Source organism: Bos mutus, chromosome 29 (assembly GCF_027580195.1).
Source record: "Bos mutus isolate GX-2022 chromosome 29, NWIPB_WYAK_1.1, whole genome shotgun sequence".
NCBI lineage: Eukaryota > Metazoa > Chordata > Mammalia > Artiodactyla > Bovidae > Bos > Bos mutus.
Genome location: NC_091645.1, coordinates 5096135 through 5120556, shown reverse-complemented (window position 1 = coordinate 5120556; position 24422 = coordinate 5096135). Strand labels below are relative to the sequence as shown.

General features: G+C 37.8%; 1 protein-coding gene across 1 annotated transcript in view; it reads left to right on the top strand.

The window, feature by feature from the left end:
• Window positions 1–24422, top strand: part of FOLH1 (folate hydrolase 1) — a 73084-nt gene that overhangs the window by 38914 nt on the left and 9748 nt on the right. Inside the window, exons 8-17 of the mRNA XM_070365070.1 lie at window positions 5383–5481; window positions 5748–5833; window positions 7126–7245; window positions 11304–11386; window positions 12572–12635; window positions 15568–15635; window positions 17935–18026; window positions 20835–20925; window positions 23438–23702; window positions 23968–24049. Coding sequence (XP_070221171.1) covers window positions 5383–5481; window positions 5748–5833; window positions 7126–7245; window positions 11304–11386; window positions 12572–12635; window positions 15568–15635; window positions 17935–18026; window positions 20835–20925; window positions 23438–23702; window positions 23968–24049 — 1050 coding nt within the window. The remainder of the gene's footprint in view (window positions 1–5382; window positions 5482–5747; window positions 5834–7125; window positions 7246–11303; window positions 11387–12571; window positions 12636–15567; window positions 15636–17934; window positions 18027–20834; window positions 20926–23437; window positions 23703–23967; window positions 24050–24422) is intronic.

The following is a 24422-nucleotide window of genomic DNA, read 5'->3' as shown; positions in this document are numbered from 1 at the left end:
TTATAAAAATGAAAATTAAAGGAATTATAAATAACTTAAATTTAAAAAATTAAAAAGTGATGGTAGTAAAAATATAGGAATTTCTCTGGAGCTGTTGTGGGCAGTGTGGGGTGAGTTCAGTTGCAGATAGTTCCTTTTTCCAGCTTGTACTTCTTCTCAAGGTCTATAGGCCCCTCTAATGCTTAGTCAATGTTAGCTACAGGGTTTTAATGTGTTGCACCTGTCACTTCCAGAGCAATTACCTCCTCTTTGTTTATTTTGCTTCCTCTGTTTTCAAGTCTCTTCAGTGTCTAATTTGCACCCTGACACAAGGCTCACTTGTTCAGTTGTGTTGTGGGGAGGGAGGAACGCTGTAAACAAATATTGCTGGCATGTGTGAGGAGTGCTTGCAGTGTGTGGACCACACTGGGTTTGCACCAGCTCATGGAAGTGTGTGCTTCCCAGGTCTACACTGCTCAGGCTTCAGGGTGCTCTGCAAAGGAACTGTCCAAAGCGGGCCCTGCGTATCGTGCACTTCCTAGGTCTAAGCCGCTCAGGTTCTTGGGTACTCTGAAGGGCACAGACTCAGTTGGGCCTGCGTTTTGTGCTCTTCCCAGGTTCAAGCAGCGTAGGTGACCAGGTGCTTGGAGAGTGCACTGTCCCAGGTGGGCTGTGCATCTTATTCACCTTCCTGTTCTTGGCCGCTCTGTTTCCTGGGTGTGCTGTGAGAGCACCATCTCAGGTGTGCCGTGTGTCTCCTGTGGAGAGCTGATCTCAGGCTGCGACCCTCCTGGCAGATGTCAACCGTCCAGGATCCCAGGAAGATGTGGTTAGCAACTGGGAGCCTGCTCACAGTTTGGTGGAGAATGCCATCTCTGGGGCCGAGATTGCCCCTTGCCTTCCAGCTCTGCTGTCGCCCACCTGCCTCTCTGCCTCCAGCATGGGGAGGGGCCTGTGTGCAGCCGGCCAGCTCTCCTTTGGTATTCATTCAGTCCTTTGTTCTGTGAGCAGGCTAGGCTGCGCGTTAGAGCCTTATGCAGGAAAATTCAAATTTTTTTTTTTTCTTTCTGGTGATTCCACAGTTTGGGTTGCTATCTGATGTTAGCTCCCTCAGATTGTCCTCAGGGCATTCAGGCCTGGTCCTTACCCTAAGCATGCAGACCGTGCTTCCCTGTCCAGCCCCCACTCACTTGTGGCAGACATGAGCATCTGTGCTACTTCTCTACTGACAGTTGTGCTTAGGCGTGTATTCTGTGGGTTTTTTTTTTTTTTCCTCCCAGTTACGTTGCCTTCTGAGATTCCAAAACTCCCCACAGACCCACCTGTGAGAGGGTTTTCTACTGTGTCAAAACTTCTCCTTCAGAACTCCCTCCCAGGACAGGTCTCCATCCCTAACTCTTTTGCCTTTCTGTCTTTTATATTTTGTCCTACCTCCTTTCAAAGAGAATGTGTTGTCTTTCTGGGTGCCTGGTGTCCTCCACCAGTGTTCAGAAGTTGTTTTGTGGACGTTGCTCAGCATTTAAATGATCTTTTGATGAATTTGTGGGGGAGAAAGTGGTCTCCCTGCCCTATTCCACCATCTTGGGACCGCCCCTCCACTGCATTTTTTTAAATTAATTTTTGGCTGCGCTGGGTCTTCGTTGCTGCACATGGGCTTTCTCTAGTTGCTGCAAGTGGGAGCTGTTCTTCATTGCGGTTCATGGGCTTCTCATTGTGGGACTTCTCTTGTTGAATAGCACAGGCTCTAGAGCAAGGATCGGTAGTTGTGGCTCGTGGGCTTAGTTGCTCTGCTGCACATGGAATCTTTCCAGATTAAAAAATCAAACCCACATCCCCTGCATTGGTAGGAGGATTCTTAACCACTGGACTGCCAGGGAAGTCTGCTCCACTGTGCTGAAGCATTGTGCTAAATCTATCACCCTACTTGTGTCAGGGCCATGCTTCTACTAGATGCTCCCCGTCAGGAACTAGATGCCGCAAGGATGTTAAATGAGGCCCATTACTGGGAGACATGGACTCCTCTGATGGGAGGGATAGAAATGCTGAGAGCAAGGCTCTTGGGATTCTGCCACCAACACTCTTCTCTCTTTTACTCTCTATCTGGCTTTCTTGGCGTTTCCTACCACCCTTGTTATTTCTTTCATTGGCCTTTCCCCTGATAAATCTCTTACTTATTGAATTCTCTTATTGACTACTTTTTCATGGACCTAGAATAACACCCTTTGAAAGCATCTTCCATTGATTATCATCTTAATTCATTCCTCTTCCTCCTCTGCTTTCATCACTGAAGCTTCTTCAAACTTGTTATTGTTTAACCTGATGTTGGAACTCTTTCCTCTTTCCTGTCCTGCTTTCTACTGTCTTCCTGTTGTTTCTTCTCCATTACTCTCGAGCAGGGTTCAAGAAGTCATCGCTGATTTCTCTAGTGATTTATCACTAGAGACCAAAGCATTTGGCTAATTTCTTTTCTTTGAATTCAAGGCAGTCTTAGTAACTATTTTAAAATGTATCAGAAAACTTTTCATGACCTAGTGCAGTGCCCTCATTGTAGGTGAGGAGGCTGTCATCAGACAGCTGGAGGAATTTGTCCAATTTAATGAGGTTTCCCAGGTGGTGCTAGTGGTAAAGAACCCACCTGCCAAGGCAGGAGGCATAAGAGACTTGGGTTCAATCCCTAGGTGTGAAGATCTCCTTGGAGGAGGGCATGGCAACCCACTTCAGTATTCTTGCCTGGAGAATCCCATGGACAGAGGAGCCTGGTGGGCTGCAGTCCATAGGGTCACGAGGAGTTGCATATAACTAAAGCTACTTGGCATGCACTCATGCATGGTCCATTGAAGGGCAGATTAAGGAACAGCACCCTGGTATGTTTTTCTTTTGAACTCTTAACTTTGCCATGTGGGTTAAGGCTCAGGATGGAGCACAGTTTTTGAGGGCACCATGGACTATGTATTTGTCCAAATATAGAGTCTAAATATTCATTACATTTAAAAGATGAATGTGATTATAGCATTACTTGTAATAGTGGAAAACTATAAACAATACAGAACTTCAATCATTGATAAGTAGTTAAATACATTGCTATGATAGTACATGAAGCTATTAAAATATATATTGTACAAGAGTATTTAATGATGTGGATATATGCTTATAATATAGTATTGAATGGGAAAAACAGTTTCAAAAATATGTATGGTGGTGGTTTATTGGCGATGTCATGTCCAACTCTTTTGTGACTCCATGGACTGTAGCCTGTCAAGCTCCTTTGTCTGTGGGATTCTCCAGTCAAGAAGACTGGAGTGGGTAGCCATTCCCTACTCCAGGGGTTCTTCCTGACCCAGGAATCAAACCTGGGTCTCCTGCGTTGCAGGCGGATTCTTTACTGACTGAGCTACGAGGGAAGTCCATAATTCTAAATGCTGTACAAAAGTAAACCTGTATTATTGTAGTTAGAAGAAGAATGCATGGAAGGAAAAAAGTAGGGATTTTATGGAATTAGACGTGAGGTTTGTTTAATCTAGTGTCTACCATTTGACTAGGGTAAACTAGTCAAATTTGGCTGTGCTCTAACTGTGTTACTACAGTAATTACTTAATGAAAAAATTACCAAATGTGTTTAAGTCAGCTTTAGTAAGTCATTTTGTAAATGCAGTCATTAATATCATAACTGCTGTGGAAGTATACTTTGCATTCAAGACAGTGATTAAAAATGAATTTTGGAAAGTACAACATAATTTTTGGAAGGAGGCAATGATCTTCATATACAAAGGCAATAAGATAGTTTCCATTTCTCCATCCATATCTATACTTTGTAAGGGCTTTCCTGGTGGACAGTAAAAAATCTGAGTCAGACACAACTGAGCGACTAACACTTTATTTTATACTTTGTAAGGTATAATGAAACACTATACATGATTAGAATTTAATCTTATTAAAAATGTAAGAACATACAATTCATGAATTTCACTGTGAAAATTTACTCCCTCTGCATGATTAAGGAATGTGGTATTTGTCCCTGATGGTCAATTCTCATATTCCCACAAATGGTTAGCAATGTAATACTATGAATTAATTAGAAAAGACAGTATTTTATAAATTAGATATATCATAAAATGAAAGTTTCTTAATAAATGTTTAAGAAGAAAAGAGACATAGAGTTATATAATGGCCCAGGAATGCTGAGAACTTTATAAAAAGTTGATGAAATTTGAGTTATAGTAAAATTTTAATTTACCTGGGTGGGATGTTCATATTCTTTTTTACTCTTTTATACTAAAGTGAATGTGATTATATGGCTTCTCTTTGCCTCCCTGAGTAACTACCAGGATTATGACAGCAGCAACAATCGTAATAAAGACAATGACAGTAGCATTAACATACATAAAGTACTAATTAGGTTCTAGCACTTACACTGTGCTAAATGCTTTACATATTTTTTATCAATTTACTTATAAAACAACCACATGAGTTAATATTGTAATAACTTATTTTACAAATAAATCAAAGTTCAAGAATATGTGATAGATCTGGGATCCAAATTCATGTCTGATGTAAAAGTCAACTTTGGTGTTGTTGTTCAATTGCTCAGTCATGTCTGACTCTTTGCAACCCCGTGGACTGCAGTACACCAGGCTTCCCTGTCCTTACCTATCTCCTAGAGTTAGCTCAAATGCATGTCCATTGAGTTGATGATGCCATCCAACCGTCTCATCCTCTGTTGCCCTCTTCTCTCTGGCCCTCAGTTTTTCCCAGCATCAGGGACTTTTCCAATAAGTCGGCTCTTCCCATCAGGTAGCCAAAGTACTGGAGCTTCAGCTTCACCTTCCAATGAATATTCAGAGTTGATTTCCTTTAGGATTGACTGGCTTGATCTCCTTGCTGTCCGAGGGACTTTCAAGAGTCTTCTCCAGTACCACAGTTTAAAAGCATTAATTCTTTGCCACTTAGCCTTCTTTATGGTCCAACTCTCACATCCATACATGACTACTGGAAAAACTGTAGCTTTGACTATACGGACCTTTGTTGGCAAAGTAATGTCTCTGCTTTTTAAGATGCTGTCTAGTTTTGTCATAGCCTTTTTCCCAAGGAGCAGGCATCTTTTAATTTCACATCTGTAGTCACCATGGTGTAAGTGTTAAATGGTATATCCTATGCAAATTGTACTAGAAGCTATTATAAGCAGGCATTCAAGAAAGCAAGTTCAGGGACTTCCCTGGCAGTCCAGTGGTTAAAACTTTGCCTTCCAGTGCCGGGGGCGCAGGTTTGATTCCTGGTCAGAGATAAAGATTCCACATGATGCACAGTGTGGCCAAACAAACAAAAACAGAAAGCAAGTTCTTTGACATTTTAACTTATAACCTCAGAATTAACTATCAGCTAATAATATTTTTTTATGTTCAACAGAAGAATGGGTGGATTAGCACCCCCAGATGACAGCTGGAAAGGAGGTCTTCAAGTGCCCTACAATGTTGGACCTGGATTTATTGGAAACTTTTCTGCACAGTTAAGAGATTGTTTTTATTGTAACCCTCTTTAGGGGGAGGAAACCTTTTTTCAAAAAAAGGTTTTTTTTGAAAATTTTAGAGGATGACTCAAAAGTACAATCTACTATCAGCAGGAGATATAACAACAGGTTGGAAAGGGTATCACAATTGGACAATTATCACTTATGTGAATTTAGAAATATTCAAAAAATGAAAGATTTAAAAAATGTGGGTGGCAAGCTGTTAACCAATATTGTTAGCCTGTGTCCTCTATTTTTGCGTTAGAAAAGTCAAGATGCATATCCATTCCAACAATAAAGTGGAAAGAATTTACAATGTGATTGGAACTCTCAGAGGGGCAGTGGAGCCAGGTAAGTTAGTAATTTGTTCAGCAAATATGGATTGGGCAATTCTTTGGTGCCAGATACTGCTCTGAGCTCTGGGAATGTAGAGTGAACAAAGCAAGGCAACTCTTAGTCCTAATGGAACTCGTGTAAACACAAAACAGATCCATAGGAGGTAATTTTGCATTGTGATGCATGTTGTGAATAAAGGTTGGGACTAGATTGGTCAGATGTGCAAGCTTGGTGAAAAACTACGCATGCTTCAATTAAAGGAACAAGGGAGGAGGAGCAGGGAGAGATCGTTTCTAGCTGTTTAATCTGAGCATTTTTTCTTTTTAAAGAACTCCAGTTTTCTTTAGCGCATATTTTGCATGGAGAAATATCTTCATAGTAATGATAAATAACACTCTTACGAAGTTAAGATAACTTCAAGTTAATGAATCCTGTACTTGGATTTATTTATTTTTTTACACTGAAATTGGTAAAATACATAGACATGTGATTTTCATATGATTTCAGATAAGCTGCTCAGTGATACATTTGAAAATAATCTTACTTTATTATGTTTTGATTCCTTAGGACCTATAAATTTATAACGAAAATAGAATTAAACTGCATACCTTTCATACAAGCAGCCAGTATTTTCTTTCAGGGATAAAGAATATTGATATGCCTTCCAGTGAGCACTAAGTGATAAACAACTATTTATTGAACCTCACTGAGTACATGTTTTGTGCCAGCTCTGTGCTAGGCTTTGGGGATGGAGGGATATTTATAAAAGACCCAGACCAGGGACAAGGAGCCCCCTACATTTAAGTGTGGTAAATGCTTTATCAACATGAAAAGACTGCCTTGAAAGCAGGGTAGTGGTGTGATTCCCTCTCCCTGTAGAAATGGGAGCAGATTATAGAGAGGTAGAATCTGTGAGCTGTACCTTAAAAACTAAGTAGAAAGAGTAGAACGTGGAGAACTCTTTACATGGCCACTCTCTTCTTTTACTCTGAAAATACTGGAAGCAGTGTAAATTGGTAAAAGAGGAGCAACAGAGAATTAAAGAGGTGGAAAAGGATACTTTTATATTCACTTATCATTACTTATATAGTTATAATTACTATAATTCATTGAAGTATTTACATTTGTTTATCACATGTATATTTTCTTCATACATCACATTCAGAAGAGTGATATATTTATGTAAGTCTTTAGGAATGTTGCTATCTTGAGTCCTTAGGCCTTGTGTTTAGATGCTATTGAGTCATTTGCTGTTTGCTCTGTTCTTGACCTGGAATGGCAAGTAATTTTGCAATGATGCTTTCTAGACAGATATGTCATTCTTGGAGGCCACCGTGACTCCTGGGTATTTGGTGGCATTGACCCTCAGAGTGGAGCAGCTGTCGTTCATGAAATTGTCAGGAGTTTTGGAAAGCTGAAAAAAGAAGGTAATGTAAGCAAAAAGTAAAAATACCATTTTTTCTGAATCTCAGTTTGGTCTTCAGTAAAGTGAGTGTAAAATTACCACCTCAGTGGTTTGTGTGAAACAGGAGAGGCTGCATGCAAATTAAATCATAGTAGTAGCATACAATATATAATAGCGGTTAGGAGCAGAGTAGCTTTCAGTAGTTAGCAGCTATATTACTTGTGTTCAGTCACTCAGTTGTGTCTGACTCTTTGCAACCTCATGGACTGTAGCCCACCAGGCTCCTCTGTCCATGGGATTCTCCAGGCAAGAATACTGGAGTGGGTTGCCATATCCTCCTCCAGGGGATCTTTCCAACTCAGGGATCGAACCTGCATCTCCTGCATTAGAGGTAGATTCTTTACCAACTGTGCCACCTTATATATAAGGTTATATAAGGTTAATAATATTGTTTATTCTTTTATGTATTTATTTGTAATAATTCCTTTATATATAATATTCATATTACTTATGTTTAGATATTAAATTATAATCTGAAATAAAGGAATTATACTGTTCATGGTTTCTTTTGGCAACAAAGAAGATGGAAATGGGTTTCTTCGCTGGAGAATAGCCACCAGAATTAGATTATAAGCCACTGTGTCCTGGTCTGAGAAGTGTGAACAGGAGTTCCTTGGGCTCTCCCAGCCTCAGGCCTCAGGTCAAGGGCACTAAGTGACTGCGGAGATGAAAGCTTATTCAGAAAAATGCTGGTCTTCTTGCTTAATAGGATGCTGTCAAAAGTTTCATATCTGCATTCTCACTTTTGCTTTGGTTTCTTTTGCGGACTTTCAGATTATATTATACTATTAGACTGACCATTACTTCAGTCATTTTAGAAACTTTTTATGAAACCAAAATAAAATTCAGTTCAATTGGTTGTTTTTTTAAAATGAACATTGCACACTGAGAACAGATGGTCTACTTTGTTTACTGCTCCTGCAGACAAGGTGTCTGTGGGCTGGAAATGTGATCCATAATTCTTCTTTTCTCTTAGCAACAGTGAAAATAGTAAAAATATGTTATGTTTAGTAAAAATATGCTATGTTTGTGTGGTACCTACTTTCTCAGAGAAACAATGTTATTATGTGTGCTATCTGTTTTGAACACATAGTACCAGGGAGATGTTTACCTAGTTATTTCTCATTTTGATTTACAAATACATTAATTGATGGACTTCCCTGGTGGTCTAGTGATTAAGACTCCATGCTTCCCGTGCAGGGGACACAGATTCGATCCTTGGTTGGAAAGATCCCACAAAGCAAAAATAAGTTAACTGAAGAGTTTCAGTTCAGTTCAGTCGCTCAGTTGTGTCCGACTCTTTGAGACCCCATGAATTGCAGCACACCAGGCCTCCCTGTCCATCACCAACTCACAGAGTTTACCCAAACTCATGTCCATCGAGTCGGTGATGCCATCCAGCCATCTCATCCTCTATCATCCCCTTCTCCTCCTGTCTCCAGTCCCTCCCAGCATCAGGGTCTTTTCCAGTGAGTCAACTCTTTGCATAAGGTGGCCAAAGTATTGGAGTTTCACCTTCAGCATCAGTCCTTCCAAAGAACACCCAGGACTGGTCTCCTTTAGGATGGACTGGTTGGATCTCCTTGCAGTCCAAGGGACTCTCAAGAGTCTTCTCCAACACCACAGTTCAAAAGCATCAATTCTTTGGCGCTCAGCTTTCTTCACAGTCCAACACTTACCATCCATACATGACCTCAGAAAAAACCATAGCCTTGACTAGATGGACCTTTGTTGACAAAGTAATATCTCTGCTTTTGAATATGCTATCTAGGTTGGTTATAACTTTCCTTCCAAGGAGTAAGCATCTTTTAATTTTATGGCTGCAATCACCACCTGCAGTGATTTTGGAGCCCCCAAAAATAAAGCCTGACACTGTTTCCCTCTTTCCCCATGCCATGAAGTGATAGGACCAGATGCCATGATCTTAGTTTTTTGAATGTTGAGCTTTAAGCCAACTTTTTCATTCTCCTCTTTCACTTTCAACAAGAGGCTTTTTAGTTCCTCTTCACTTTCTCCTGAAGTGTTTAGGATTTAGTAATTCACCCAAGGTTGTGTAGTGGGTGTGTGACAGAGTCTGGGATTGAAATTCAGATTTCTGGCTCCCAGTCCAAAAAACCATGACATCTCTCTTTGAAATCAAATCTAAGGGTGCTCTATTCTTTTTACCACACAGTTTTCTTATTCTTTAAGAAAACAGAATTATGGAAACTAGAATTTACATAGTTTGTGAATTAGGTTGTTTTAATATTATTATGAAATGTTTCATTATTTTGCAAGAAGGATCCCTGTGGTAAATATAAAACATGACTATGACAGTTTCAGAGTATGCCTACAGACTGCAGTGATGAGGAATAATAATTATTAGGGGATGTGAATAATAACTATTAATACTCTTAACAAACATGAAGCACTTGACTCAATAGCCAGAGGGATATTCAGTCTTAAGAAGCACAAATGAAACATGTACTGAAACAATGACAACTTGCAGTGTTTAGAGCACTTGTTTAATGCTGTCTTTATAACTATTATGCCATTTAATCCTCCCAACAGTCAAAGAGTATCTTTATCTTTGCTCTGCTCTTCCTGGTATACAGATGATGAAACAGGGATTTAGCAAGTTTGAGTAACATTCCCTTGGTCATACTGCTAGTAAGTGAAAGAACCAGGGCTTGAATTAAGATCTTTTAAACTCCAAGGTCAGTGTTTTTAACTCCAAGCCGTATGACCTTCCTACTGAATGGTGTACTTTTCAGCAGCAGCAGACCCTGTTGTTGCAAACGGAGCTTCTGTTGACTAATTCTGGCAGAGAATGGAGTGAAGTCACACAGCCAACTGACACTGAACAATTGTTTGTGTGATGCCAGTGCGGCTCGGAAGAGTCGTAAAGGATTTTCTCTCAGTTCTATTGGCTATAAGACCACAGTCTACATCTAACACTTTCTTTCACTCCAGGCAGCTGCAGACCACAGATGGCTTCCTATTCTTAGCTAGTCATCGTAAACCTATTAGAATGTTTTATGAACTCATAGAATATTTAAAAAATTATTTATTTGAATTTATTTATTTTTAATTGAAGGATAATCACAATATTGCTTTGGTTTCTGCCATACATCAACATGAATCAGCCATTTGTATACATATGTCCCTTCCCTCTTAAGCCTCCCCTCCCACCTCCCATCCTATCCCATCCCTCTAGGTTGTCACACAGCCCCTGTTTGAGTTCCCTGGATCTCACAGAATTTTTACCATTCCCCACTTTTTTCAATACAGATACTCTAATTTGTATTGACAGATCAGGTTTAAAGTCATTGAGAAGGAAATTAAGATTATCACCATAATTCACCCTTCCTAAGCAACCAATGAATTTTTGCTGTTGTCATGCTGTTGGGCATGCTGATGTCTTGTCTATATTGTGCATTTTCCCAGCTTTTATCAGTTCAGTTCAGTTGCTCAATTGTGTCCAACTCTTTGCAACCCCATGGACTGTAGCATACCAGGCTTCCCTGTCCATCACCAACTCCTGGAGTTTACTCAAACTCATGCCCATTGAGTCGGTGATGCCATCCAACCATCTCATCCTCTGTTGTACCCTTCTCCTGTCTTCAATCTTTCCCAGCATCAGGGTCTGTTCCAGTGAGTCAGTTCTTTGCATCAGGTGGCCAAAGTATTGGAGCTTCAGCTTCAGCATCAGTCCTTCCAATGAATATTCAGGACTGATTTCTTTTAGGATGAACTGGTTGGATCTCCTTGTAGTCCAAGAGACTCTCAAGAGTCTTCTCCAACACCATAGTTCAAAAGCATCAATTCTTCATCACTCAGCTTTCTTTATGGTCCAACTCTCACATCCATACATGACTACTGGAGAAACCATAGCTTTGACCAGATGGAACTTTGTTGGCAAAGTAATGACTCTGCTTTTTAATATGCTGTCTAGAATGGTCATAATTTTTCTTCCAAGGAGCAAGCACCTTTTAATTTCATGGCTGCAGTCACCATCTTAGTTATGCACATATATTTCAGGATGGAGGCCTCGAAGAACAATTCTGTTTGCGAGCTGGGATGCAGAAGAATTTGGTCTTTTTGGTTCCACTGAGTGGGCAGAGGTTAGTTGATAATTCAATGTAAGATACATTTTCATAGTAATAGATAATATTTAATTCACAAGAATGTAAGAATAATGTCAATCCAGCAAGAAAATATTCAAACTTTTTTTCAAAAGTCTGAAACAACATATTCATGTTCAAAAATCTTGTCACATGAGAACTAAATTGTACTTGAACTTTTAAAGCCACTTAATGTCAATTGTGGAAATAATTTTTGCTTTCTGAGAATGTGCTGGTAGCTAAATAAATCCACTAGAAACTGTACATCATAATAAGATATCAGGTTTCAGTTTTTTCAGGTTAGCTGCTAAAGCTATTCATATTTAAATACTCCTTCAGCTTGTACTGTCTTCCTCATATCATAATGGCCTACTTTAAATCATGCTAAGAGTGAGATGGAAAAATCTCACCACAGAATATTTATGAGGCTTTTTGCAAAGTAATTTTACCTGCATGCATTATTGGCTGTGGGTAATAGCAGCATTGCTGGTAAAGTAAATATATGCAAAAATAACATTAATTACATTAACTTCTAGTCATGATATAAATATTTACTTATCTCCTATTATCTTGAAATTATGAGAAGCCATGTGTACTTATATTTTCTTTGAAGTTTACCAAGAAAAAAATGGTGTTCCTGTAAATGAAGATTTATGCTGGTGTCAAGAAGAGCCAAAATATCTTGATTTGTCTCTTTCATATTATTTTCTTCACTTAGTTTCATGTTTTTTCACTTTATTTTTTATAGTCAGGACACAGAAAATTGCTTGTTTTCAAGGTTCAGAATCCACTTCTATCAATAAAAATCTTGCTACTCTTTGGCAGTGTTTTAAAATTGAAAACAAAATTTTAAAGTTTTGACCAGTAGGTGGTACCGTAACACAGAAGAACTTAGCTTCTAGGATTATGTGTGATTAAGAAATCAACTTTTCTGCTCACCATATTAAGAATGTGGACAGTTTCATCTCAAATTTTAGTCTTAAAAATGTTTTGCTTGTTATTTCTTGCCAAATTCTTTCAAACGTTGAAAATCTGGAAAGTCTTATATGTCAAATTTGGTGTGAACTTGGGCCAACTTCATTCACACACCATACAGTGAATGTATATGTGCATTTTTTTTTTAAGAAGGGAGTTATGACTATGTGTTTATTTATTAATTTATTTAACTTTATTTATTTATTATAGGAAAATTCCAGACTCCTTCAGGAGCGTGGTGTGGCCTATATCAATGCTGATTCTTCTATAGAAGGTGAATATCATCAGTTTCATAGGAAAATACATATGATCTTGGTAGTAGCAGCAGTTTAGTTCATAAATCATGCACTGACAAGGAATAGAAATCGGGGGACAGGTGGTGAGGGAATCTCCTGCTGGTTTGTTGTGCTCACGGCAGCTGTGAGCTCTAGGACGCTAATTTGGACTCTATTGAAACAGCACCCTTTGATTTGCTTGTTTCATCTGGCAGATACCATATCTATGGTAGGAATTCAGTGATTGTTAAATGAATAAATCAGTTATGGAACTAGAGATTTCTGTAATTTTAGAGTGGGGTATCAAAAAGCTATGATTTATGTTTAACTCCTGTCATTATCATATCATGCATACACATTTTGAGGACAGATACTAGCTTCCAAGATTTCATCTTTCACCAAGATTTTTTTCTTCTAAATTTTTTTTCTTCAATTCAAATACTTACTAAGCACCTCTCTATGCAATGAACTTTCCAAGATTTCAAAAGAATTAGGGGTTGATAAAGAACAATCTAATACTCGAGAGTTTAATATTTAGTATGTGCTGTGCTGTGCTTAGTCGCTGAGTCATGTCAGACTCTTTGTGACTCCATGGACTGCAGCCTGCCAGGCTCCTTTGTCCATGGGAATTCTCCAGGTAAGAATACTGGAGTGGTTTGTCATGCCCTCATGCAGGGGATCTTCCCAACCCAGGGACTGAACCTAAGTCTCCTGCCTTGCAGGCGGATTCTTTACCATCTGAGTCACCAGGGAAGCCCAAGATTTAGTATAGATGGTAAAATAAATCAGTCTAGGATTCTGATATATGCAGGTACTCTCAGAAAGATATTATTGTACTGATCTTGGAATTCAGAGGACAGAATGATAGCAACTTCAGGAAAGGCTTGAGAAATGAGATAAGCATTGAAGACAGGACTTTTGAATGGGTTTGTTTTGATAAACAGAGATTCAAATGAAGAGACAACCTCAGGTCAACTTCCAAGAAACCCAAACAGTCCCTTGTCACTCACTGCACCATGGTGATGGTTTAGTTGCTAAGTTGTGTCTGACTCTTGTGACCCCATGGACTGTAGCCTGCCAGGCTCCTCTGTCCATGGGATTTTCCAGGCAAGAATACTGGAGTGGTTTGCTATTTCCTTCATCAGGGGATCTTCCCAACCCAGGGATCAAACCCAGGACTCCTACACTGCAGTCAGATTCTTTAGCAACTGAGCTACCAGGGAAGCTGGTATGAATCACACTACACCATAGCCCCACCCATCTTTCTGTTCCTTGACCACATGTAACGTGTCAGCCACTGTGACTGCTGTTCTCTATACTCAGATTGCTGTTCAACACACCGTCTGTTTAATTCTTAGAGTCTCCTTAGGAATGCCATTTTTTTCCAGGAAATGGTATCTTTGTAATACTCATCACTGCCATTATTAAGTAATTATTTGTTTTAGAAACTGCCTCCCTTTCTAGACTATATTCTTCTACCAGGAACAGGTGGGATCATACTTCATTCCTGGATTCTTAATGTCTTATTAAATAAATGTTATTTGCATGGGTGCAACAAATGAATGAAGGATGGACAATAGAATATTTTCTTCAGTTTATTAGTAAGTCTGCCATGTCAAAAACAGTTGGGACATTGCATATGATGGAGGCACATTGGCATTTACTTTTTCTTCTTTGTCCATGTATCTAAGCTGCGTTGTCTCCTAAGTTAATTAGTGCATTTCGGTTATCTTCCCCTCCTTCCTCTGACTTTCCTTAGTTAGTGGCTCAGGGGTTGGACTTATATCTGGCCCTTCTACTTCTTAATTATGTGACCTCAGGTTGTTGCTCTCTGTGTCTCAGTTTTCTCAGCTCTCAATAGATTTATTAATATCATATATCTCAAAGGTTCTTATAAGGGTATAAGTTAATAATTACAAAATTCCCAGAGTTGTCCCTTGCACAGGGTTAATGTTCAGAAATGTTAACTTGGATTATTATCATCCTCATTTAAACACATATGAAGATGAAATACGTTGTCACACAGAATGAGTTTTCCAAACATATTCTTCAAAAGTAGAATAATGTTCTATTGCTGTTTTTTTAAGATTATAATGAATTTTTTTAAATCTGTGGGTTTTGCTGATCATGTCATTCTCTGACTTAATGCTGTTTTGTTGTTTCCCAATCCTTTTTAGGATCAAAAGCAAATAATACCCCCATTAATCTGTGATTGGAACACAGCTTATCTCACTTTGTTTTGTATTTAAAATTTTATTAACTGTTCCTTTCTCAAATAATACAGTAAATCACGCATTGGCTTCCTAATGTTAAGATGCAGAATTTACGAAGAAAAAATTTCTACTGAAACCATTCTGAAATAACTCTCCAAAGACACTACTATCCTTAGTTTAGGGTGTTGACATTCACATACAAAATTTAGCTCAAGTGCCAACAACGGCAAATGCTGATAAACATAAACGTTTACTTTAAATGTTTTAAAGTAAAGCTTTAAATATAAACATTTATTTGACACAGTAATCGTGTGAGGGAAGTACTTTTATTATCTCTGTTGTACAGAACATTTGCTTTGGCAGAGTAGAAGGTGAAGATTTGGAAAGGTGAGAGGTGATTAGAGATTGTTTCATGTGTTGCACCAAGGGTCAAGATAAGGATGAATCTTATCCAGGGATGAACTGGAAAGTTTTGATCAGATTTGAATTCTATTTATTTATTTTTGGCTGCTCCTCAAGGCTTGTGGGATCTTAGTTTCTGGTCAGAGATCAAACCCGCACCTCCTGCAGTGGAAATGCAGGGTCCTAACCATTGGACTGCCACAGAAGTCCCCGGATTTTAAAAGGGTCATTCTGGCTAAGGAGTTAGGAATGGTCTTTAAATGGAAGAATAAAATAAAGTAATGAAATAGAAAACAACTTTCTCCTTGTCTTTCAGGAAACTACACTCTGAGAGTTGATTGTACCCCACTTATGTACAGCTTGGTATATAACCTAACAAAGGAGGTAAAAATAATTACATGGAATTTTAAGTTCTACAAATGTTTTCCTGAGGTGGCATTATTATGTTTATTATGTTGAACAACTGTTGTTTTATAACTTTTTTTTTTCCACATAGCAAAGATCCACTCCTAGAAATGTCTTATAAATGGTGGATGCTATCCTGTTTTGCCCCACATCAGTCTGAGGCAGTCTATGGGGAGCATTGAGTATGCCATATCCATCTGAAATGAAAAAACAGAGCTCAAAAAGCATTAGCCATTGAAGTCACAACGTGTTCAGTACCTACACTATGACTGAGTCCTGTGGTTTAACTTCTTAGTTTTAAAACTGATTTTCACTCTTTAATATGATACCAATTAATTCAGGACTCAGGAAAAGTTGATATTTCTAACTTGTTGAGAAAGAGTAAGTAAATCACCGCATGCAGAGTCCTGGGACAGAGACTGGAGTACATGGGTTGAATGTACTCAGTTCATGATTTCCTGCTGTGGCTTTCAGTCCACTGAGCTAAAGTTGCCTTATTCCTTCTGACGGCAGCACAAGATACTGAACCTGGTGGTGTCTGAATTTCTGCAGGACTGACAGGCAGCTCTTCATTTTACTTCTCCTGCCCCATAAAGCCTCTGGTCCTAGAGTTAGTCATAGTGAATGAGCTTTTGCATGACAGATTTTTGTTTTTACTGCTATTTACCTCCTTGGAACAGAAAAAGGATTAAAAAAAAAAAACTTGCCTATTTAACAGAGGGCTAACAGAATTACCAACTGAAATGTATTTACTAAGAAAAATATTTGTTTACCTTAAGTAGGGATTTTAAATAGACCCTAAACATATGGTTAAGCTTTGGCTTAACAAGCATGGCATTTAATTTATTGGCATCTTCAGTAGGAGTGGAAAAGTTTAATTTGGCACTAATCTATTCATATGTTACTTAAGAGTTCCTTCAGGATCTGCAGTTTTTAATCAATTCCTGTGATGTGTTTACAAAATTAAATATTTGAAACATTGCATCTCAGAGAATTCCCACCATTTATGGAATTTAAAGTCAATGCTGAGGAAGCTTGGCAGTTATATTTACTTACCAGGTGGATTGGTGGTTCTCTGTGACAAATGCAAAAACACTACTTCTAGGTTAGGTTTGAAAGTATGTGATACTTGGTAATTTTGGATTTTTAAAAATTATGTTTTGTTTATTTTGAGAAGATGATTTGCAGCATTTCAAATTTTAGTGATAAACTAAGCAATCTAGTAATATATTTCTACATTATTCAAAAATTCATATTTCCTAAAATAAATGGAATGTTTCTGCCATTTGTAGCAAAAAGTTTTGGGTAAATTTATAAGCTTGAGTGAAGTTATTTTGTTGCTTTACATACTGACATTTTACCTCATGCTTTTGTAAATTTAATTGTATTCCCATTGACCATTGCACATCCCTGTGTTATAGCACCTAGCACATGAAATCCACACTTTTATTTACAGTTCCCACTAGTAGATGATATGTAATGTGTGTTACTATACTTTGTATTGCTAGCATCTACAAAAAGTCTTCCACAGCATAAGTAGTCTATAAATTTTTTTGAGTTGAATCTGTTAAAAAAAAAAAGATCATAGGACTTTTATTAAATAGAAAATGAAAACTTTTTATACCATATGCTAGTCAATTACCAATAATAGTGGAATATTAATCTCAATTTAGTGTGCTAGATGTTTTGGCATAACATTTAATGCTCTGAAACTCACATTCAGTAGTAGGGCATATTTTACTCCCTTAGTTTTCTTATCTGTAAAATCTAAAAATTCATTAAAAGCCCTGTGTTTAACATAAATACAATATACACTCAACTAAGTAAAATATTAGTGTATTTATTTTCTTATGTATTATTTAATGACTTTGACAACCTTGTTGGCACAAAGCAATATTAAAACAAAACAAAAATCTTCCCTTAACCATTTTGTTCCTTTTCATTTTCTTTTAAGAGGAGAAGGAATGGATCATTGAAAGTAGCCTCCTTTAATTCAGAAGAACAGATTGAAAAAAAATCTTATATTATGACCATCCATCTGAATTTAATGGCTTGGTAATAATTTGGTATACCCTTTCTTTCCATACACTCCATGTATTTTTTTTATAATAGGTATATTATATATAGTAACATTTTCCCATATCATCAGAAACTCAGTGCTGTAATTTTTAATGACTGCTAATGTATGAATTACTTCTCATATTTTCCTTAATATGATTTAACTACTCATTCCCTGGTTAATAGATACTCTCTTTTTTCCCCTGTTTAACTCATGTAGCTCCAAAGTCCTGATGAAGGTTTTGAAGGCAAGTCTCTTTTTGAGAGCTGGAATGAAAAAAGTCCTTCCCCTGAATTCAGTGACTTGCCAAGGTAAACAAACAGAACTCTGTATGGAATTTAGTAAGGAATTGTATCAAAAATAAAGGATAGCTTCTTTTAATAAATAATAAAAGTTTAAAATTCTCTAACATCTGATAAAGATTAAGCAGTGCTTAGGTTCACAAATAAAATTGTTACCTGAAAACTGGGTTTGCCTCTCAAGGGGTGTAGAGCCAAAAGACACAACCAAGTCAAAGAACTGGAGATGGAAGGATGAATTACTTGCAGCAAGTATGGAAAATATTGGGTGTGCTTAGTCAGTCCTGTATGACTCTTTGTGACCCACTGCGGTGGTGTAGCCCACCAGGCTTCTTTGTCCATGGGATTTCCCAGGCAAGAACATTAGAGTGTGATATTCCCAACCCAGGGATCAAATCTGTATCTCCTGTGTCTCCTGCATTGCAGGCAGATCCTTTACTTGCTGAGCCATCATGGTAGCCTCGAAAACACTGGGGATCTTTCCCAAAGCAGTATCTCCCTGAACAGTAAAATCATAGATGTTTTAAGCTAAGAGTACATGCATATTCATAAAGGGGCTTCAGCAGAGTATAATTCATAATAAAATTGGGACAAAATTTGAAAAAGTCCAAACTTTAGTTGACTGAGTTCAGAAAAGGTTAACATCATCATTCCCAGCTGATCTGGTGGTTGACCACACGTAGGGGTTTATGTTCTGCAGAACGGCTCAAAAATGTTCTTTAGACTAATATTTACCATTGTAACTGAACTGAAAGTCTTTACAACAGGCTTATTATCTTTGCTGTTGTTACTTCTCTTGCCCAGGTCATTTGTTCCTAAATTTTCTTGTTGCCTTAAAATCATTTATTACTGAGACCTGTTCAGGGATAAGCATTGTGGCCAGGGCTTTATCACAAAATGGCTTAGATAAAAAGTGAGTTGTCTTATGTCAAGAAAGCCAAACCTAGTTCTCTTGTTCTAGGGACCCCCTACCCTGTCTGCTTACAAAGTATTGATATGTGTTTTGAAATTAAATCTTAGGCCATCAAAATGTGGTTTTCTTTTGAATAGATTATGCACATGGTGCCTCAGTCTGTCCTCTTGCTGCTTAATAAATTTCCTTTTTTCTGAACATCATGCAATATTTTGGTTACTCTGATAAGAATATAAGCATCATATCAGGTTTAGCCATATCTTCACAAGCAAGGGATGAGGAATAAATATCTCAGTAGTTTGAGATTAAGATAACGGTATGAATAATTTAAATTTTTAAGGATAGAATTTATAAAAAGAATACTTTTGAATCAGTTCTAATGAGGTGGATGAAACTGGAGCCTATTATACAGAGTGAAGCCAGAAAGAAAAACACCAATACAGTATACTAACGCATATATATGGAATTTAGAAAGATGGTAACAATAATCCTGTATACGAGGCAGCAAAAGAGACACTGAGGTATAGAACAGTCTTTTGGACTCTGGGAGAGGGAGAGGGTGGGATGATTTGAGAGAATGGCATTGAAACATGTATAGTATCATATATGAAACAAGTCGCCAGTCCAGGTTCGATACACAATACTGGATGCTTGGGGCTGGTGCACTGGGACGACCCAGAGGGATGGTACAGGGAGGGAGGAGGAAGGAGGGTTCAGGATGGGGAACGCGTGTATACCTGTGGCGGATTCATGTTGATATATGGTAAAACCAATACAATATTGTAAAGTTAAAAAATAAAAAAAGAAAAAAAAGAAATTTTAAGGATAGGATTTAAATCTGAGTTATCTGAAAATTTCCTGATTCTTTTAACTGTATCATGTACAACAAATAAAGATAATAAAATAAATCAGTGAAGGAAAATACTTTCCAACTTCAAGAATTTTTAATAGGCAATACAATTCTTCTTGATTCTCTTAAAGAGCTCCTAAAATCCCTGGAATTTTCTAAGAGGTGAGAGGGACAAACGTATCTTTTGTTTTGTTAATGAGGTAACATAGACCCACACTTAAAGTGGGGACTGGTTGCCAGGAGAACCAGTTGAGTGATTTGAGGATTATAGCTCTCAATCTGGCCCTCAACATCCCTGGAAGGGAGGCAGCCTGAGGTTGACTCAGTCATTGGTGTCCAATAACTTAATTGATCATGACCATGTACTGAGGTTTTCATAAAATCTCAAAACTATAGTTTGGGGGAGTTTCCTGGCTGGTGAACATGTGGAGATGCTGTAAGAGTGGTGAGCCTGGACAGGGTTGGAAGTTCTGACCCATTTCCTGTACCTCATCCTATGCATCTCTTGCATCTGGCTGTTCTGAGTTACAATCTTCCACAATAAATTGGTGATCTAGTAAGTAAATGCTTCTTTTGGTTCTATGAGCTGCTCTAGCCAATCCAAGAAGGTGTTTGTGGGACCCTCCTCTCTGTAGTGGTTGGTCAGAAGCACAGGATTCTGAGTTGGGGGGTGGGACAGTCTCTGGTGGCAAGCCTTTCATGTCTGGGACCTGACTCCAGGTGGGCAGTGTCAGAACTGAGTTGAATTGTAGAACACCCATGTGGTGTCCTGGAGAATTGTGTGCTGTCGGTGTGGGAAACCCTCCCCTCCCCACATAAACAGGTTGGAATTGGGTCCAGAAACTCAAAAAAACAATGATAACCCCTCCCCAAAATAGTCTTCTGGGAAGTAAAAAATGACATTCCTTTTTTTGTTGTTGTTGTTGTTGTTGCTTCTCTAAAGTCAATATATCTAAAAATTGTATTTATAGTATTGAGTGGAGATTTAGTTTAATTCATTTTGATCTGTAGTCAATGAAGAAGTTACTCAAATAATCCTGTATTTTATCTCTAAAAGGATTAGCAAATTAGGATCTGGAAATGATTTTGAAGTGTTCTTCCAAAGACTTGGAATTGCTTCAGGCAGAGCAAGGTATACTAAAGATTGGGTAAGTCTATTAATAAGTTCTTCAGGATTAATTATGAATATATTTTAGCTAAATAAATAATTCTGGATCAAAAAAAAGTGACTTAACCACCATGCTCGCTACATCCCTGATTTTGTTCAGCAACTTAGAATTCTTCCCATTTTTAATTGGTTTCTTCTGATGTCTGTCTGTTCAGACCGGTAAAGCGTCTGCCTGCAATGTGGGAGACCTGGGTTCGATCTCTGGGCCGGGAAGATCCCCTGGAGAAGGAAATGGCATCCCACTCCAGTACTCTTGCCTAGAAAATTCCATGGATGGAGGAGCCTGGTGGGCTACAGTCCATGGGGTCACAAAGAGTCAGACAGGACTGAGCGACTTCACTCACTCACTTCACTCAATCATATACTTCTGCTGTTTCTTTCTTTTTCAGTTTTAGGTATTATCCGTTTACTTCTTTCTAGGGAAGCTAGGCATTCAGTTCTCTTATATCACATCCTCTCCCAACCCCCAAATACTTACCTTCATGGCATTGTTTTCAATATCATATTTGTGCTATGCTTGTTTATTAGAGGCATTTTTTTTTTCCCTCCATGTACCTACAAACTTCTAGTATATTCAAACTCATCAGGTGATCTGGCAGAGTTCATTTTCCCTGTTGGGGCTCTTCTGCTCCTCTGGGTTCTCTGGTTATTCTTTCTGCCTGTGGCACAGTTCTTGCCTAAATTTTAAAAGAAAGCTGAGAACATTTTCATTTTACTCATACTTTGGATTTTCTGTTTCCCAGATGTTATGTCTTCCTTTTTCTTACTTACTCACCTCTCTTTTTTTTTTTTTTTGGATCACATCTTTCAGGCACTTCTTGAAAAGAGTGAACAAAAGCTAAATACCTTGCATGCTAGTTACACTACACAGAATTCTTCAATAATTTGGGAAAAAAAATTTTGTTGCAAATTCTATACCCTTAGAATTTTGATCTTATTGCTTTATTGTCTCCCAGCCTGTTGAGAGATGTTATTTGTTCCCTGATCTGTTGTTTCTTGCTTTTTATTTTTAAAGGAAAATTTTAGTATCTACTCTTTATGACTGTGTTGCCCTTGGTGAACAAATGCGCATTATGTCATATTTTAATATGGTGAACTGGGCACAAGTTATACCCTTTGTTGTGGAAACCTATGGATTGTAGTTGGAGGAAATGTTTTCTCTTTGATTATTCCCTCTTTTCTCTTTCTCAACTCTTATGAATTTGTTTAGCCTCTGGGGGATTCTTTTCCAATGCCTTTATCTGTTCTCCTGCATTCCTATCTGTGTCTTTTTTTTACATTCTGCAATGTTTTCTTCAACTATGCCATTCATTTATTTATTTTTTTAATTAAGTTTCCCTCCATTCCCTGTAGTACCTCCTTACTCAGAGATGATTTTATTCTAGTTTGCAGGCTGGATCTATAACTTTCAAGTTAAAAGCTGTCTTCAAATGCCTGGCCATCTTTGGCTATCTCTCTTGTATGGGAGTGAGACTAGAGAAAGCTCATATGTGGGGTGGTGCATGTTGAAGGGGAAGCTTCACAAGAGAGGGAATGGGAGTGCCTGTTCTAGTTGCTTCGGTGGGAGACAGCTAACACTGAGATCTGTAGTCTTTTGTCTTGGGTTGGTTATTCTGCCCAGACAGAAAATCTCTCACCACTGGGGTTGGTATTGAGGGCAGACGTAAATATCAGCTACATTTTCTTATGAGAAAACTGCAGCAAGAAAGGTTAGTAATTCTGGGGTTAATAAACTGCCAGAGTTATTTGGGGTAATAAGTTCTGAAGCCTGGATTCAGACTCTGGCAGGCTAATTCCAGAGTCCCACTCTCAATACACCTCTATATAAAGTGTTCTATTATATCAGTTAAAAAAAAGGCAAGCATCTTTAAAAAGTGGGCAAAAGGCATAAATCAGCAACTCAGAATTTGAAAAGTTGTTCCCTCTTGCCTTTTGTGTATGTTCTTGTATTCTTATAACCGTCTTAGCATTACTTCTCTCTTTAGTGAGATTTCAGATCTACTACTGAACCCTCACTGTTTAGACTCACTCATCAGCACACTGCTTGTCAGAAAATTACTCTTTCAAGGAATTTCAGTCAGTAAACAATTTGCACCATTGCCCTATATAATATATCATGCTTATTTTCTTGCCTCTAACAATTCTCTGTCTTCTTAAATTATTTTCACACAAATGCAGCATTATCTTGTCTTTATTTGAGGAAGATTTTTACATCTCCTGTTTTCTAAAAGGCAAGAATGTTAGGTTTCTTCCAAGATCATTTTTACAGTATTGTTTATGTTATATACACATACTTTTTTACTAGTGAAAACCTGGGGCAGGTTTTAATAATATAATAATAAACATTTAGTAAGTGGCTTATTGAAGTACTTAGATACTTCCTTTATTCATTACTGACAAAAACAGTCTTACTAACAGTAACTGTGATACTATGCATTTATATAAGTTATCTTACAAGGGATACATTTTGGATTTTTTTTTTTTTTTTGTAGGAAACAAGCACATTCAGCAGCTATCCACTGTATCATAGTATCTATGAAACGTATGAATTAGTGGAAAAATTTTACGATCCAGCATTTAAGTATCACCTCACTGTGGCCCAGGTTCGAGGTGGAATCATCTTCGAAATAGCCAATTCCATAGTGCTGCCCTTCGACTGTCGAGATTATGCTGTTGTTTTAAGAAAGTATGCTGATAACATCTACAATATTTCAATGAAGCATCTACAAGAAATGAAAACATACAGTGTGTCATTTGGTATGCTACCTTTGCTCTTTCAAAACTCTCAATCTGTAATCTAAAATGTAATGACTTACCTTAGGTCCATTTATTATTTATTGCTATTCCACATGATCAAATATTTTATGCATATAAATGTTTTCTCTGTCTCACTGATGCCTATCTTGCAATATACAAAATATACTTACCTTGTTAAATACAAAAAGGAACAGCTTCCTGTATGGTTCCCCTTGTTTAAACTATAGAGCAATGCCATTTCATTAGCTTCTAATTTCTCTTTTAGATTCACTCTTTTCTGCAGTGAAGAATTTTACAGAGATTGCTTCTAATTTCAGTGAGAGACTGCAAGACTTGGATAAAAACAAGTATGTTCTGCATATATACAGAGAGACAGATATATATGCTATGCATTCACTGTATATAATGAAAAAGAAATACTAGTTGATGTCTTACTGTTGAACTATCTTTGGAAAGTGTTTTTCTGCTTTCTTTCTGTTCTAACACACCCTACACTGGGCTGCCATATCTCTTAAAGATATATTTTTGACATTCAGGTTACATATGTGCTGTTGAGAATGCTGGTACCTCCATTACTATGAACTGAGTAGTAGTAACAAAATTTCCACCTTAACGTTGAAGAGTCCTTCACCATATGTCCCCATAATTTTCTTGTTTTTTTTTTCTTGTTGTTTAAATATCTGTACATCAGATTTCAACCAAACTCTTCTTTTCCCAAAA